The 18927-nt window shown below is 43.1% G+C and overlaps 1 protein-coding gene and 1 long non-coding RNA gene across 3 annotated transcripts in view; one reads left to right on the forward strand and one right to left on the reverse strand.

Moving 5' to 3' along the window:
- Positions 1-1252: 1252 nt before the first annotated feature.
- On the reverse strand, positions 1253-5199 carry LOC131475649 (uncharacterized). 2 transcript variants are annotated; one of them, XR_009242522.1, is made up of 3 exons: positions 5093-5199; positions 2376-2563; positions 1253-1589 (listed from the first exon to the last, which is right to left on the reverse strand). It is a non-coding gene; the product is annotated as an uncharacterized LOC131475649 (long non-coding RNA). The 2 variants fall into 2 exon arrangements; XR_009242521.1 differs by having other exon boundaries at positions 4902-5192.
- An 11393-nt stretch (positions 5200-16592) lies between these two features.
- Positions 16593-18927, forward strand: part of pde4a (phosphodiesterase 4A, cAMP-specific) — a 64490-nt gene continuing 62155 nt past the window's right edge. Inside the window, exon 1 of the mRNA XM_058654497.1 lies at positions 16593-17837. Within this exon, the coding sequence (XP_058510480.1) occupies positions 17542-17837 (296 nt within the window). The 5' untranslated portion in view covers positions 16593-17541. The remainder of the gene's footprint in view (positions 17838-18927) is intronic.

The raw sequence follows: 18927 nt of genomic DNA on the forward strand, positions 1-18927 counted from the left end.
CCTGGATAATGAGACTTATAGTCCGATTACTCCTGCATGTATATGCTTAGTTGGACTGGAGTCCAATTGCCTGCCTTAGTCAGACTAAGGCTCTGTTTAAACTGTCCATGTAATCTTTGGTCGTCTGTGAACCTGTCTACATAACCTAACCAATTTTGGCAAAGTGGTTAAGTAACACATTTCCTTGATGGGTGACGAGGTCAGATGGTGGTTTTTAAAAACAAATTCAGATCTTGAATGTGTTCTGGTTTCATTGCTTGTGGACAAAACCTGTTTGATATTGTGTTATTATTATTATTATTATTATTATTATTATTATTATTATTATAACCCCTACTAAGAATGGTATCGGCTCATACACAGCGCACAATTGTGTATCAGATGTGACATGATGTGACATTAATGTGTTTCACAACCACTGCTTTTTATTCCTGAAATATTTCTGTGCGTTGTTTAAACTGTCCATGTAATCTTTGGTCGTCCGTGAACCTGTCTCACAGTAACAATGGAAGAACCCGGTTTTTGAGGCATGACCAAAGATATGGGTTTTAGTCTGAAGTTGGCTTAAGGAAACACCACATGACCTTGGAAATTCTGAGTTCTGTATAGAAATGGAACGCACCACATAGCGCTCTGGATGTCGGTGTGACTCGGTTTGTTTTCCCCACCATGTTGGCAGGAAAATGAGCAGTGAGGGCGACGGTGGCGGTTTCAAGCTGTCTGTTAATTTGCTGCTTATAGAGTGTGAATCAGTCTCTGCTGGACTTGCACAAGCTTGCCTCCAACCACAGTGACCCACATTTGTCCATCAAAGAACTGGCAGACTGGGTAACCTTTGGCCATACACTTGCTGCAGCACTAAAGTACTAAAAATTGGGCAAACTTTTTCGACAAACCTATCCAAAATCTGTCAAGTGTTTGTCCTTCGCAGAGGTGACAGACACAGTTGCAGGATTTCTTTTGTTGTCCAAAATAAGGAGGAAAATCACAAGTAAAGGTTCAAACTAAGGTGCCTTTAATGACAGCACATCTCCTGTTACTCACTGTCATCTCACAGCAGTGAGTGTGACCTGTCTGAATGTTAAGCAGTTTACCGCTCGGAGGATAATTTGTCCTCCCTGGATGATTAAGCCTTTATTAACGAACTCACTTTATCAGCCACCAGGACAAATCACGAGTTGCTTAAAAAAAGAAGAAAAAAAAAAATGTAAACAAATGTGGACGCTGAAAATTGAGTGAGGAAACAATTCAGTCGTGACATTCAGATTTAATTAAAAATGAAACTAAGAAACACGCTGAAATGTCAAGTTACAGGCGTCTCAGACCGTGAAGGTGTAATGACGGAGCATTTTTCTTTTATTGTTGCATTTGAGCGACAAACTGAGTGCAGAGCTGTGTGAGTGATTGGCGGCGAGGCAGTGGACTTAAATTTACAGTCTCTCACCCTTCATAGTGAGGAGCTGAGGGGCAGCGAGAGTCAGGGATGATGAGAGGCTCCTCCGTCCCTCAGCAGACATCAGGATGAAAGGTTTTGATTAGCTGTTATTCCTGGAGCCCGGAGGAGCAGAGCTGCTGATGGAGAGTCGCCTCTGATGGGCAAAAAAAAAAAACCACAAGCGCACGGTTACATTGGTCATAAAAGCTCCCCCTTTTCTTTGTTTGTGACATTTCACAGAGAGCAGTAATTATACTTGATGTTTGGCTCTGTCATTTAAGAAAATGCAGGAAGTCTTAGGGAGGAGTGTTTTCAGTGTTTGTTTTTACCCTCGGAGTGAGGAAGACGCTCTACCACTTGCATACTAATGCATGGACTGTATATAAAATGGAAGTAGTGACCTATTCCATAACGACAAAGTTCTATTTTGAAGCCTTAAGATTCACCGTTTGATCAAAGTCATGACCGTGAAGGTTCTTCCAGGTCATAAGTCATCTTCAGTCATGAGCTGTAGGCAACTGGAACTTGACTGAGTCAAATGAGACATTTCAAGAGAACTGAACTGAACTAAACTGAAGGAGCGTCTTGGATAAGAGGTGAAACGTCTTCAGGCTCGACTCAAACAAGTCCAGTCATCTACAGCGTTTTACTGACGATCACGTACAGCCCAGACTCCTCTTTAAAAGTTTTTTGAGGTCAAATTTTGGCAAAGTGGTTAAGTAGCATATTTCCCTGATGGGTGACAAAGTCAGATGACGTTTTGATGTTGTGTTATTACCCCTACTAAGAACGGTATCGGCTCATCACTAGAACACAGCGCACAATTGTGTATCAGACGTGACGTGATGTGACATTAATGTGTTTCACAGCCGCTGCTTTTTATTCCTGAAATATTTACGCGCACTGCTCCAGGCACCCCCCTTGAATTATATTCTCATACCTGCAGCCAGTCGACCGGGAGTCCTCAGAGGGATCCGGCGAGGCTCGGCGGACACTGTGTCAGACACATTTAGATTTCTGCCTTTCATATTTCCACCCACACAGTCGCCCCGGCTCAGTTGCTGGTGAGCGCTCGCTGCAGAAACCTGCGATTTCCTCCCCAAATGCAGAGAGGCAGGGAGACGAGCTCTGCATCACAGATTTACAAATATTTAGACAGCTTCGATTTCTCACACCTAAAAATCCTCTGTAATCTCTACATGTAAAAACATCCCTGAAATTCACACATGTGCAGTGATTTTATTGCGGCTCTATTTTCGTGCACAAGCAACAAAGTGTGTAACCAAGTAGAGGCAGTGACAGGAGCAGTTTAAAGCAGGATTAGTCATAGGAAACAACCCACTCCCCTCCTGTGACAAACGGTGTATAACAGCACTGTGGAAGGAGAATCCTGCTCTAGCCTTTCTCTTAATCCAGGACACGTCGTTTAAAACGGCGCCTTGGCTCAAACACCCAAACAAGATTATTTTAAAGAAGGGATTTAAATTCAGGACCAGGAAAAGCCTCCGTTATCCCCCTGAAATCCACTTGGCTGTTGTTTTCCGCTGTTTGTCTTCTCCAGTGGATCCTCCTGTGACGGATAACAGCAAAAAAACTAAATATTTGGACAGGAATATTGACCCGGTTGAGACATAAGATTATAATCTGGGAAACAGGAGCACGAATGTAAGATTCTGTTAGCTACTCATGTACTGTGCACGTCATAATTTGACTGAAGTCTAATTCACAATAGGATTAGTAATCTTATTATTGGTGCCCATGCTGACAATAATGACATGTCAAGCAATAAGTATAACAACACGAGATTAAATCATTCTGATTTGAGTCGGTTTATGAAGACGTGTAAATATTGTAATCCGATTAAATATAAACATGTATATTAATGTAGAAATTAGTCATAATCAGACTATGACCTGTAGCAAACAGGAATATGAATAGAACGTTCTATTAGTTACTCATGTAAATGTCATAATCTGACTAAGGTCTTATTCATAATGGGATTAGTAATCTTGTTGTCGTTGTCCATGTTACCAATACTAATACAATGACAAGAGAAAATGAAAATAACACATCCATTCTGATTTGACTTCAACATTCTGTACTAAATCTTTTATCAGCAACCTAATCTGAAAAAGGTTTTGGTGAGACTGATGTATGTATTCTGATATTCCAATAGTAATCAGATTAGGACAATATTCTGAACAAGACACTGCCATAAATACAAGCAGCATTTTATGACAATCTTAATCTGACTATCTAATCGAATGATGTATTCTGATCGTTATTTACACACATCCTAATGGGATTATAATGGACGTGATGTGAACATGAATGGGATTAAGTTTTGTAACATGTAAAAAGGAATGTCGATGGGTTTTGTCTATTAGCAATTCTTGAAACAGATTAATAATCTAACTGGTGACACGATGAGGAAAATCATTAATACATGTTTTTCCTGAAATAAAAGTAATCTCTCTGTCAGAGGTGTAGCCACTTGTCTTCTGTTGAATGATATTCCCCCGTCTTATTTTGTCCTCGACATTAATAGGCTGCAGTTTCTCATTTCTCTTATTTCCTGTGTCACCACTCGTCGCTCTCTCATGATCACTGTTGAATAATGAGAAACAGCCACAACTCTATTTTTGACCATGGCTGCTGCTGCTTCTCTCTCTCTCTGTCTTTGCTTCTGATCCAGGAAATTAAGTTTATTTCTCTCTGCACACTTTGTTCCTTGATGTGGCAATGATGCAATTCTGAAACCAAAAAAACACAAACTCGGCTTTTTATATTTTATTATTTTTATGTCTTTAAAGGCGAAATGAATTAAAGCATCAAATTTAAAAACACAGTTGTTTCTGTAGAAATGTGTATATATAAATAAGGATGTAGGACACAGGAAAATGTCTGACACCTGTGTTCTCTTAAATGTCCACCAGGGGGCGACAAGTGCTACTTCTGAAAGAGGGAGATTATTTTTATTCAGATTGTGAGGGGAAAATATTCCAGGAAAACTACACTGATTTTCCTCATACTTTTAAATTGAAAATCTTATGTGGTAACCGGATTCACCGTAGTCACCGACACGAATAATCAGATTATTAATCACAAAATCAAAATCCTATTCCCTTTTTTACATGCTACAAAACTTAATCTGATTCATGTTTACATCACACCAAATCTCCAATTAGACATTATAAACCAATTAGGATGTGTGTAAATAATGATCAGAATACACCACATGCTTGTTCCAGGTGAGTCTCGGATTAAGATTATCAGAAAATGCTGTTTTTATTTATGGCAGCGTCTTGCTCAGACTATTTGCCTAATCTGATTACTACTACTTCTCCTCCTTCATACGAATTCGATTCCGTGTTTTTTCCCTTTCTTGCCGTCACCATATTTCATATTTCACAGTACAAGTTGTGACAATGAAAATTCCTGTCAGAGCAGAAGCGGGAGAAACAACCTTGCGGTGGTTTTGACACTTGATTCCTCTCTCCGGTTTCATCTATGGCTCCACAATGTCATCAGCGGCAGCTTTAGAAGCTCTGAAATCCAGTTACAGAGTCATCCGAGGTCTCACTGGTCCTCTGCTGCTCCCTTAAGTGAACCTCGCCTCCCTGATGCACCCTGGACGTCCTTACCCTTTATCCTCACCTGGTTTGATTATCAGAGGCTCAGAGAGACCACTTCCTTCTTAGTACGACATCCTTCTTAGTACGACATCCTTCTTCGTACGACTTCCTTCTTCGTACGACTTCCTTAATCGTACGACTTCCTTCTTAGTACGACATCCTTCTTAGTACGACATCCTTCTTAGTACGACTTCCTTCTTCGTACGACTTCCTTAATCGTACGACTTCCTTCTTAGTACGACATCCTTCTTCGTACGACTTCCTTCTTCGTACGACTTCCTTAATCGTACGACTTCCTTAATCGTACGACTTCCTTAATCGTACGACATCCTTCTTCGTACGACATCCTTCTTCGTACGACTTCCTTCTTCGTACGACTTCCTTCTTAGTACGACTTCCTTCTTAGTACGACTTCCTCCTTCGTACGACTTCCTCCTTTGTTCGGCTTCCTTCTTCGTACGACTTCCTCCTTTGTTTGACTTCCTTCTTCATACGACTTCCTTCTTTGTAAGACAGCGGCTTCTTTGTACAGCTTTTCCTTCGTACGGCTTCTTCTTTGCGCGACTTCTTCGTCCTGTTGTTGTTGTGATTGTAATTGTTGTTGTTGTTGTTGTTGTTGTTGTCGTAGATCTCGTGCTAACAGGAGAGCAGTTACAGTGTCATCCAGGGTCTCACTGGTCCCTTAAGTGAAACGCTACCTCGCCTCCCTGATGCACCCTGGTCCCCCGCCCTCATCCTTCATCCTCCCTCTGTCTCACACTGGCTTGATTATCAGCGGGTCAGAGAGATGGGATTAGTTTGGTGAAGGAAAAAAAAACAGGAAAAAGGCTTCAGTGTAAATGAGGTGAAGAGTGGTGGCCACATCCCACGGCCACTTCTTAATGGTTGTGCCTGTTTTTTTTTTCTGTAACGCGTGGGGGGGGATTTGTGCAGTTTTTTTTACGCCAGCACTTGCTTTGATCTGGCGTGAGTCTGTGAGTCTGTGAGTCTTTGTGCAGGCGGCAGCAGCAGCAGCAGCAGCAGCAGCGAGGACAGCAGGACAGTCCGCCCACGCCGCTCGCTGCACCCCCACAGAAAAAAAAGAAGTTATTTCAAGAATTCTTTTTAGCACTTAATATAATCGACCTGGTGGTCGCCTGCAGGAACACTGTTATGTATTACTGCTTTTCCAGAACACACCCACATCCTTCCAACCGTTTACTTGTCATTGTTTTTACACACATGAAAATGTGGACGCACACGCACACATGCAGGCGCACACAGGCTCGACTATCGCTCACTGTCAGGACTGAGCTTACAGTTAATATTTCATGACCCTCCACTGGCAGAGCGCGGATCCATTACCCAGCATTCCCCCAATGCCTGATAAGGATACTCAGAGTGAACCACACACAGGTCCAAACAGGCTGATTCCATCGCCTTCTCTGATTGGTTGTTAGCAATAATGGACAAATTCCTCCGTTAAAGTCAATCATATATTCTCAGTACCAGGGCTGTAACTAACAATTATTTTAATAATTGATGAATCGGTTGATTTATTTGGTCCATGAAATGTTCCGTTTTTGATGATGTTTTTTAATTATTAAAAAATGTACACGTCTCACGCACACATCGTATTGTAGTGAGTCAGGAGGAGTGTTTGGCATTTCAATTATTCCCCACAATATGGATGTGCAATGTGTGGGGAACAGGTCATGTAAGTCAGCTGATGAAATGTTCACACACACACACACACCACAATGGAACACTCCTGTCCACACTCAGGTCATTTCTTCATCCACTTCATCACACTTTCGTGGAAGAGTGAAGAGACTTATCAATAATTTATTTCCCTTCAAGTGTCATGTTTAACAGTCGTACAATGCTGCTGTTTAAAGCTGCTGCTGCTTCTTCTTCTCCTTACGACTTCTTTGTACGATTTCTTCTTCGTATGACTTATTTTTTGCACAGATTCTTATGCTTTGTACGACTTCTTCGTACAACTTCTTTTTCTTCGTCCTTCTTCGTCCTGTTATCATTATTATTATTATTATTATTATTATTATTATTATTATTATTATTTTTATCTTGTACCAGGGACAGGCTACCAGGAGAGAATTTTACCGGGGCATCAGTCGATCATCTTCGGCTGCCATTTGATATTTTGCTGTGCTTCAGTTTCATAGGCGTGACCCGTCTGTCTGCCTGTCTGTCTGTAAAAGACTTACCTACGTGTCCCGTGACCGTGTTCTTGCGGCACATGACCGGTGTCTTCACAGCGAGCTGCAGACGCGTACAGCACTGAAGCAGAGACGGTGGTCAGTGAGTGAGTGAGTGGGTGAGTGATGGAAAAATGGGAAAGAAAGAAAGTGCAGCCAAAGTTCACAGTTCCTCTACCAGATAAAAGGCTTCCAGGATTTTGAGGTTGGAGGTTTGTCAAGAGGGGCTGTTTTCTGTTTGTTCTTCCATGGTGTTCGCTTATCCAGGAGCCGTGAAGTTTTGATTTCCCTTTTCAGTGTCACATTATACTCGGGTATCAGTTGCTGTGCAAGTATTTCAGAGATTTCCTGCACATGCACTGGGACTGAAAACATGCTCACACTCCCATGGCCTTCATGTTCTGTGTTGTTTTTTCCACCTTCTTTTCTTTCCGTTAATACAATTTGAAGCACAGAAACTGTGTGTGGGTAAATTCCTCCATTCTTAGTTTGTCAAGGTTTTGAGATATTTGCTTTCATACTTGGGTAGAATTAAGAAAATGAGCCTTTGTGTGCTCACTCGCATTCCACTGAAGCTCTTAAAAAAGATGTTTGACTGCGCTGGAATTGTGCCTCAGAGATGAACTCCTCACAGGCCACTTTCACTGAAATTAAATGCGTATTTTTTTATTTTATTTTAAAAGCCAAGGTGTTACTCATTGAAACACGACCCGAATCTGTGATTCTGATAAACAGCCTGGAGTCTAATTTAGCATTTTTATTCCCCCCTGAAAGATTTTTAATGAAATACATCCTTTTTCTTTTCTTTTTTTTAAATTGTTCAACAGATTCTTTCTGTCTTCTCTCTCTGTTCATTTTTAAAGGTCGAGTATCACAACTGTCAATTCTCTCCCAAGGGAACGGTATTGAATAAAGTTTATGCGGCTGCCCTGAGAGGAAAAGATTTCAAAGTGCAGATTTATTTTGTGTGAAAAAGTGAAAAATGTATCACACGGACCTCATTTTCAAATAGTATTTGAACTAAAAAGCTGTTTGAGAATCTGCGTCTGAGGCAAAGAGAATCATTTTGTAAACGAGCCTGTCGTCACATTCCAAGGTCAAGTGTTAAAATATTCATGTCTTTTGATTTTAAGCTCAGTGTGGCTATAAATTATGTGCAAAAGTAAGTCGGTGTTTCAGTTTACCATCCCGAGTTAAAGCTAGAGTCAGTAAGTTTTTAAAAGCTAACAATAGCAGGCTACATTTCACCTGTTGCCCACAACACAAGTCAGAACTGGGGATGATGTCACCATTGAGGTGTGGCCACGCTGAGGATTGTTTACACTGTCTTAAGAGTCATGATTACAGTGCACGTTGGTCGTGATCGCGATGCTAATTTCTGCTAGTGTGTCTATGGGATTGTACATTATGTGTTAGCAACATGCTAGTGGGCCCTAGTCAAGTCTTGGATGTTTAATGGTCGTTGAGGTCCATTTATAACTCAATTTATGTCAGTTTTACATCCCAAAAGTTACCTCCATCACTACCCTACAAAACTCTGTTCTTCTGTTTGCGGAGACAAACCAGTGAGCTCTGTTTTTAAATTACGCACTGCGACTGCAGGTTGCTTCTTAGCTTTAGTGTTTTTTTCTGATTGATTGTACTATGGACTCGATATTACCCTCATGATTTTTGTTGGTAGGTCTGTTTTGTTCATTGTACGCTCACCCGCTTGGCGCACAATGACGGACAAAAGGCTCTGTCCGTCTCTGTCTTTTGCTTAGAGTATAAATGGTTCATCTACACCACCAACATGTTTATGGATTATGGAAATCATAGATTTTATGAAACTTAATACAGTTTACACGAGTTTACACGATGTCCTTGTGGGTCACGCAGTTGGTGTAGTGGTTAGCACTCTTGTCTTTGCAGCAAGAAGACCGGGGTTTGCGACCCAGTTGGAACAAGGGCCTTTCTACGTGGATTTTGCATGTTCTCCTTGCTGTGCGTGGATTTTCTCAGCGTTCTCTGGTTTCTTCCCACAGTCCAAAAACATGCAGATTTGGGGATTAGGTAAATTGGACACTCTAAATTGACCGTGAGGGTGGACTGTTTGTCTCTATATGTCCTATGTGTGTGATGGACTGGCGATCTGTCTCCCTGTGTCAGCTGGGATCGGCACCAGCTGCCTCTGTGACCCTCATGTGGAGGATAAAGTGATAAAAGATGAGGTAGTGAGTGTTGTCCTTGATTTTAAGTTTTAAAGTTTTGAATTCATGTTGCTAAGCCACCTCCAGCGGGAAGACTTTGTCCCTTATTTTGAGAACTTTTTTATCTCTCTGCCAAACTAAACATCTACGGCACAATAAGACCTCATCTCCAAAATACAAACACCAACAATCCTCTAAAGACCACTGGCATTTTTCAGTCGCGGTGCCTCCTGATTGAACTTGTATTTACTGACTGCTATCGGGGCATGAAATTGATTTCAACAAATATGAAAAAAAAAGGTGTATCAGAAACAAACTGTGGACCTGAGCTCCGAGGTTTGAGAGTCCACCTTCATTTTTCTTCAAAGCTGCACAATTAGCCTCACGACTCTGACTCGGCGATCAAAACATCTCCATCAGTTTGTGACAAGCCTCAAACGACTCCACATTCTCTCTTTCTTCATATTCTACAAGTGGGACAAATAAACCGAACAAAAAAATCAATTGTATTTCTTTATTCATGATGATGGATGCTGAACAACTGCAAACATCTGTGTGCCGAAGTTTCTGCAGCTCACTTCCTCTCCACAGGCTAAAACCACACGTCTTCTCAATGAGTTTACATGAGTAGTACCGTTCGGAACACAGTGACAGAACTGCAGATAAACAAGATAAGATAAACAAAAGCCAAAATTGAACAAAGTCAAATAGTTGTGTGTTCTACATCAAATTAAACAAAGTTTGTTTTGCAGTAAAATATCTCAATATCATTTGGGACTCCAGGTCACAGTTGTAGGGCGGCGTGCCTACGAAACAGAGATATGTAATGTGAGTATAGGTGATGGTAAACATGAGGAAACAAAATGTGAATTCTAACATAGTGAGCAACAAAAAAACAGGAGCAACTTCAAAATACATTAACAAATACAAAAAGCCTTTTATTAACATTGATGTCTTTACCAGAGCTCCCAAAACGGGCTGCTTGACTATGGAATTAGATATGTGTCAATATTTTCAAACAACACTTTTTAAGAAGCAAACAAAATATCGATTTAATTCTTGCAAAACTCGTTCCCCAGGTTTTCCCCGCCGACATCCGACAAAATACTTACATACTAACGTTTGTCAGATTATGAACGTTAGATGCTTATTTATTATACTTCTTTATTTTGGCGGATGTGGACGTGGAAAACTTGGGGAGCGAATTCCAGACAGTCAGCGACAGCGACGCTCCAAAATTCAATAGCCAATCAGCAGGCAGCATTTGAAGCCCCGCCCACAAACAAAAAACCATGATGCAGTGAGGGAGCGCAATGAACAAGTGAGGTATTGTCAAACAATAAAATACAATATTTTTGAGTGATCTTATTTGCTATTTGCTTCTTAAAAAGTGTTAAGTTGACCGTCAATGTGAAAATGAACGCCTTTAACCACAGTCAACAAATGACTGTCTAATTTCCGTTGCTGCTCTGTGATGTGTTTTTCTTATTTTGCAGTGTAGCAGTTTTAAGTTTCACATTATGGTTCAAAGCAATATTTCTTTCTCATCAGACACACGGACGGCACAGCAGTTTGTTTCTCTGTGAGAAACGCACAAACCGACCGGACCGGAGTGCAGAATTGAACAAAGATTTAATTGCAAGCTGAGGCAGAAGAGAAAAGAGCACAAGGACAAGAAGAGAGCGCGTCAGTCTTTTTTTCTTAAAGCCAGTAATTAGAGTATAGATAGAAACCAGAGCCTGGAACAACACTCGCTGCCCCGTGAAGGCAATGAAACGTCACTTTAATGGTTTAGACCAAACGTCTCCTCGTGTTTATCCAAAAAACTACTACATTATGCGAAGTTTTGCCTGAAGATATTTGTGTGAAGAAACTTCGCTGATATTTAAGGGAGGGAAAAAAAGAATATAATTTATCGCTGTTGCTCTATTTCTTTCTGGTCACATCCTTCCTCTCTGTTTCAATTTATCAGAGTGCTGGAGGCAGCACCGCGGGGGAGTAATGAAGGAACACTTTCATGGTGCCCTGTGGAAAGAAATTGGACTTTTAGTTAATTCTTTGTGGCGCCGCTGCTTCTCCAAGACTCCGCCCCCCCCACTCCAGTGCCGGTGCTGTTTAGTGGACATGACGGGCGGCAGCCATCGGTCTCTCGTGGCCTTTGGCTAATGAGCTCGACGCTGGTGGTGTGAGGCCTGAGGTTGGAGCAGCCGACGCTGAAGTTCAGCCAGTCGGCATCAGATGGCGCCAGTGGGCGACGACGTAGTTTCAGTCTGGAGAGCCGTACGGTTTTTAACGCTCTCAATGCTGACATCTTTGTTTCGTGTCATACTTCAGTCTGAATCAAGCACTGACGTCGTTTTATGTCCATAAACTACGTTTATTACTATGTTTACATTAACCCTTTAACACCTAAACCTCAAAATGTGCCTTTGCCCATTTTCACCAGAAAAACTTTCAATATCTGGCAGTTATTTACAATTCACTGCATGTTAAAATAGCATATTAACTATTTTAAATGAAGAAGATTTAAAATAACATTTGTTTATTCTTAATGTCCAAAAACATGTTACACGCGCTTTTCCAAGTGGTGATGAATATGCTGGTTTGAGTGAAATTACCGTAATAACCACATGTTGGGCTTTGACTCAACGTCTTCAACGTCTCAGCTTTCAGAAATGGTTGGAATTTTTCCGAAAAGTCGCACAATTACAGCAACACAAAGTGCACATCTGGTGTTAAAGGGTTAAGACATTCTGTTCAGCAGTGTGTCATGGGAAGAAGAAGAATACGAAGGGTAGCAGCAGCACAGATGTTTACAGTGCATCCAAATGTTTATTTATTTTTCCAGCTTATCTGTGTCAGGGCCACAGATAAGAAGAGCGAGAAGCAGAGCAGCTCCGATGTCTCGTTTCCCCCCCAACGTCCTCCTCCAACAGATTCTCTGGGAATCTGGGGGCGCTTTCCGAGTCCGATGAGGCAGCCCAGGGCTGTAATGAGTGCAGCCAGCGTGGTGCTTCCTGGTGGGCTGTGACACCAATCGGAAACGTCTGAGATGCATCTTTTCTTAGTGCACAAAACCCCCCACCCCCACCCCTTTTGGGGCGGCGTGGTTCTGGTGCCATGTTGCAAGAAGGTTCTCCAGGCTTCTCTTCATACTGGATCCAGGATTTGTGTTTGATAGTCTATCAAACACAAATCCTATTTTAAGTTGTACATTTTATCCTCCATGTGAGGGTCGCCCGGGGGGGGGGGGGTGACATAGGGCGATAGGGTACAACCTGGACAGATGGCCAGTCCATCACAGAGCCACATATAGAGACAAACAACCATCCACTCTCTCGTCTTCAGTTCATTTAGAGTGTCCAATTGATCTATTTCCCATATTGTATGTTTCTGGACCGTGGAAGGAAACCAGAGAACCAAGCAGTAAAGTCCCTTGTTTTCCGAACTGGTTGGGAACCGGTCGGGAACTCGGGTCTTTGTACTGCAAAGGCAGGAGTACTAACCAGGAAAAGGCGAAGGAGAAGATTGATGGAGGAATGTTCTATTGTCCAAAGAATCAATACCACACTGTAATGTTGATGAAACTATGAAACTACAACCCTTCATAAATGTTGCCTCGTGAGGCTCACTCTCCTGCACCAAAGTCCATAGAGAAAAGTCACAAAATGACACATTTGAAGTTACTGATGAAAGCGTCGGTGCATCGACAACTCCTCGTCAACTGAAATTGTGGATTTTCTCTGTGGACTTTGGTGCAGGGAGTTTGTTATTTTTCTTGAGACGGACTTAAGCAGGTTCAGCCTTTATTGGGAGAGAAGGACAGGGTGGTCAGAGTGTCATGGCTGATGTGTGACAGAAGGAAGGTCTTCAAGACGGTAGTGAGACCTGCTGTGATGTTTGGAGACAGTGGCACTGTCTAAAAGACACAGGGAGCTGGAGGTGGCAGAGATTTCCTTTGGGAGTGACCGGGATGGACAGGATTAGAGGGACATTTGAGGGACAGCTCAGGTTGAACATTCTGGAGTGGACAAAGGACGTCGAAGCTGCAGAAGGAAAAGAGGAGAAGACCACAAGAGAACGTTCATGGATGTTTTGAAGGACGACATGAGGACACTTGGTGTAACAGAGGAGGACACAAGGGAGAGGACAAGATGAAGGCAGATGATCCGCTGTGGTGACCCTTAAAGAGAGAAGCTGAAAGAAGAAGAAGAAGCTTTTATGAGGTGAGTAGAGCTGCAACTATCCATGATTTTGTAATCGATTATTTTCTCGATTAATCAATCGTTTGGTCCATGAACTATTGAAAACTGTTGATCAGTGTTTCTCAAACCTGGAAATGATGAAGCTGTGGCTTGTGTTTTATACGCGACACAAACATGGCCACAGGAGTCTGATAGTTTTGGCTGTGGGAGCAGGTGGGGGTGGGGGTGGCGGCTCGCCTCGGTCAGTCATTGTCAAGTCTTCGCCGTCTCTTGCTATCTCTCACAGAACACTCTACCCGCTCTGCCGCGCCCCGGAGAAAAGCGTTGTCTGACACCTCTGTTTGTATAATACAGATAATAATAATACCAACTCGCTGAGAGAGAGCAGGCATATCGCCCCCTGGTGTGGTGGAGGTGACTGAACGTCACCACTGTGCACCGAAGCGTACGTTTCAAACGATGTGAAATCACATTTCACGTCTCATCACTTTTGTCAGGCTCAGTTTTTGCAGGTGCTGCTGCATTTTCGGGGGTGGAGGAGGAGGAGGAGTTGGAGGAGGAGGAGGAGGATGTAAACACATTGGATCACACTCTTCATTTTTATTCCGGCTGAGACTGAATTTTACAGTTTACAGTGATCATGTTGTTTTCCCCGAGGTTATAATGTAACGGCTTTTGACCGTATTTAAAAACTCACACTCACAAACATGATTTTTTAATTATCCGTTGTTTTTGTTGTTGTTGTTGTTGTTGTCGTTTGCTGTTTGTTTGCCAGCGTTTCACCGACATGCAACTGCAAAAATCAAACGCTCGTTCTGTGGATCCTTGGTATATTTTTTTAATCAGGCTCGTTCGTGATTAGAGGAGCCAGAGTGTAATCAAGGTGCAGCTGCGGTCTAGACAGTGTGTAGTTGGTTGACACGAAGGTGTTTGCAGATGCGTCAGCCTTTTGTCTGTGTTGCCGTGAGCAGCTTCTGGAGCCGAGTGCGTCTCTGTGTCTCCGTGTCTCTGCTCTGAATCATTGCCCCACTTTTGAGTTTGGGAAAGTAAGAAACTCCTCGAAAACAGAGCAGAACAGGACTTCAAAGTAAACGCTACAGTAATAAATCATGAATCTTTAAAGGGATGGTGTGGGTTTTTTTGTATGAGTCTTTGTGACACATTGTCGTGCCACCAAACACACATGAAGTTACTTAAAGGGCTGTTTCACCCATTTTCTTTCCCACACTTACAATGCTGCTGTCTTTGTTTAATTCACATTCTATTAGAGTTGGATTCAATTTGACCCATTTATTTTATTTTATTTTATTCTTTACTCTTTTACTCATAAAACATGTTATATTTGACAGAAAGACAGTGAAGAGCAGTGTAGGGCTTTTATTTTCTTTGAAGGCAGTCACTTTGATGTCAACTTTTTATCAGTTTTATTTATTATTTTCAATTCCGACGTCCTTTGCTGTTGTGGGAATAGTTGTAGTAGAACGATGAGTTGAAGGGGGAGCCCATGATGTGCACATAGAGGAGTCTTTGCCAGTGGGATTCCAGTCCACTTCTGGCAGTGACGCCATGAAATGGTATCACCCCCTCACGTGGTTTAGCCCGCCTGCTGAAGCGGTGTACTGGGGTGCGGCGCTTGGAGAGATTAGATCAACATGTGAGAGATTAGAGGATGAGTGAGGTCCAGTGGTGCCTGTCCCCCCAACTGAGTGTCGGTCAGGTGCAGCAGACAGGCAACCAAAGGTGCAGACCAAGGTTCGGTGTGCAAACCTACAGACCTCTACTTAGCCTCCCCTACACCCCAAGCACGACCCTACACACTTTATTTTTGCTTTGCCATTAGTGATAGTACCTGTTACCTAGTGCTTTAGTTTAGTACATGCTCTGACGAGGTTTCAAGTGAGCTGAGCCGATACTAAAATGTGTCGACAGACTGTCGTCCACGGATCAGAGAATCAGAGATAGAAGAATCAAAAATATCCTGAAAACATGTCTTAATCTCCAACATTTAGCAAAGGAAATGTCTAAAATGTCAATATCTAACAGATGAGTCTGGTGTATTTAGTGACCGCACTGCTGAAAGACAGCAACCGTGACGCGGAATCATAACCTGATTGGTGGTATTTCAGTTCACGGCAGTTTTGTGCCGCCGTGCTATGATGAACCAGTTTGCTATAGTAATGGAAAACTTCATAAAGACGAGGAAAGAAGAAGAAGAGCAGAGGGAGAAAGAGCAGACTCCTGCTGTGAGGCTGCATTACCACTGATAGACACAGGGGGAGACAGAGAGCAGGACTGTGTTTGTGGACACTGTCATTAAACGGTGAAACCAGAGAGTTTTATGACCTTCCTGACCTTTGGTCCCCACTGTGTTTACATCAGAGCTCATGAAGTTGGAACTCCGAGTGACGTCATCTCCCCTCCAGTTCTCCGTGTTCCATGTGAGAAGGAAACGGGAAAATCATTTGAATCTGACGAGGTTTTAGAAACACATGTATCCTGTGAGGTGAAGTCAGAACAGACACTTGTTATTGCTCTAAATCTGATAAAATCATCACTCATAAGTTTATTGTTTTGGTTTTAATGTGATTCTGCCCCCACCCACTCCACAGTCCCTTGATACGCCTCTGGCAAAGTCACAGAGGCATTTTTCAGCTGCAGGTGTAGGTGAAGTGATGAATGGTGACAGGCTTAGACCAAAATACATGAAGACAAAGATATGTTTTTGTGTTTCTGTTAAAAAAAAAAGGAAAAAAAGAGAAATGCGCAGTGAGTGAGTTTCGCGCACTGGGGCAGAATCTCTCCAAAAAAAGCCTCCATTGCTTAATGACTAACGACTATATACTGTAGTGTAGAGAGAGAGAGAGAGAGAGAGAGGGGGAGAGTGGACACACACACACACACACACACAGAGGAGAGAGGGAGAGAGGGAGAGAGGGTTGGTGTTGGTGGAGGCGAAGCCAGTGTTTGTCTTCGAACTCCAGCAGAGACGAGGATGGGAGGAAGATGATGAGCAGGATGAGTGAATCTCCGCAAATATCACTTCTATCATGAATTCTGCCGAAACAGACAGAGTGTGGACCGAAAAGAACAAAGGCGTGTGCGCGCGTCTTTTTCTGGACACATCCAACCGCTCCTGTGATCTACTGAAGAAGAAGAAGAAGAAGGAGGACGGTGATGATGATGATGGTGATGATGATGCGTCCATACTGAGTCCAGTTTAACATCTCGTCTTAAAAAAGAGAGAGAACCCACTCTGGATCCAACATCTCCATGGAGGAATTACTGGAGCGCCGCGCGCACGGAGACGCCGCGCGCGAACCGTGACAGATTGACTACTTTTACTGGGGAATCGCTTGTGTTGATTGTGGAGAAGACTCAATAATCATCAGCCGGCGCCGAGGATCAGCGCGGCTCTGCAATAACAAGACGCGAGTGCTTTTATTGTTTCCCCCCTTTTTCTTTTAAATTAAGCAATAAATTCTATGAGATAAACACAGTCCTGTGTTTGTGCGCAATGGGCGACGGAGCGTCAAACTTCAGGAGCGGCAGCGGCAGCGCCGGTGTCTCATCACCGCAACCCAGGACCGGTGCGGCGCACGCAGGAGCGCGGATTGTTGGTTCATATTAACGAGAAAAACTAGCAGTGAACGAACAATGAGATTATTATTGTTGATGGTTGGTTCTCGGATGAGCTGTCAGATCAACACTGTGACTGTTTTTTGATGTTTTTCAGAAAACAACATTCAGATCTGTGGACTTTGGTTTGTTTAGAGACACGAGGCGTTGACGTAAACCAACACAGCCATATTATCTAATCAATAAGTTTGATTTTTGTATTCTTTTTCCTTCTTTTTTTTTTTATTTTGTTTTCGTTGCACTATGATGGAACCACCACCATGCTCGAAGAAGAGCCTGTCCCTGTCGCTGCCGGTTCCCCGGGAAGGACAGGCGACCCTGAAGCCTCCGCAGCATCTGTGGAGGCAACCGCGCACCCCGATCAAAATCAAGCACCGGGGCTACTCCGACACGGACCGGCACCACCACCGGCACATGGAGCGCTCCGACGCCGTGGACACGAGCGACAGACCGGGGCTGAAGAAGTCCCGCATGTCCTGGCCGTCGTCTTTCCACGGGACCACGAACACGTCCATCGGAAACTGCGTCGGGAATAAACGGTAAGAGAGAGAGTGAGAGAGGAAGAGAGAGAGAGAGAGAGAGAGAGAGAGAGAGAGAGAGATGCTTCATTCTTCCAAACATCCCAATAATAGCCGCTGACTGCCCACAAGGCTTATGCGTAAAAACCCAAGGAGGGGGAGGAGGTGTAGGAGTGTGTGTGGTGGGGGGGCATTTTAATATGCGCATGATAACGCAGTGTGTGTGTGTGTGTGTGTGAGCCTAAAGGGTTAACTGATATGAGGCGCTTTCGGCCGGGAGGCGGGACGCGTGGGTTTTTCGGTTGCTGCTGCTGATGCGTTTTCCCTGCGTCTTTGGATAGACTGTGTCAGTACAGTCAGTGGGTATGAAGCGCACACCACACCGCCCACTCGAGACGCAGGAGCAGCATCTGTAAAGATACCTGTAACCATTATTATGATGAAGCTGATAACACACGCACACACGCACACAGTGGTCGCTTTAATGGCACCAAAGGTCGAGTGGGTGCGTTCGTGCGTGCGCTCTTTCCACTCCAGGTCTCACATCAGCAGTGTTTCTGCCCCAGGCTGCACCTACACCTCCAAAGTCTGCTGATATACATATATCTGTATATGGATTCATATATAATAGGATTTTCCACCTTATTAGGACAAAGAAAATCATGAATGTTGAATCTGACCTCACCTGCATGGAGAGATACTTGTAACAACAGAACATTTAAGATTCAAGGTTCAAACACTGTAAACTAAATGTTTATTTATTTGTTGATCCAGTTTGGTGTAAAGGATTCACCTACTGCCTCCCTCTGGTCAAACACCAGCTAATGCATTCGAATTTTGCCATTGGTCCCCAGACTACTCCCCTTTTTTTTCTCCACTACCAGACCACGCCCCCTCACTCAGCCCACTTCTTGGCATTTTTTCAAAATCAGACATTGGGCAGAGCTAGCTGCAGAAGAGGGTGTTAATATAATAAATGGGATTTTCAAGTCCATTATGTAAGAATTAGTGACTCCTAGTGGTAAGACTTTACTGGTTCATGAATCACGTTCATGTGGGTGGAGCCATTCTTCATTTTTAGCATCGTTGCGTAGCTTCACGATGCGAAACA

Source organism: Solea solea, chromosome 16 (assembly GCF_958295425.1).
Source record: "Solea solea chromosome 16, fSolSol10.1, whole genome shotgun sequence".
NCBI classification, from domain to species: Eukaryota; Metazoa; Chordata; class Actinopteri; order Pleuronectiformes; family Soleidae; genus Solea; species Solea solea.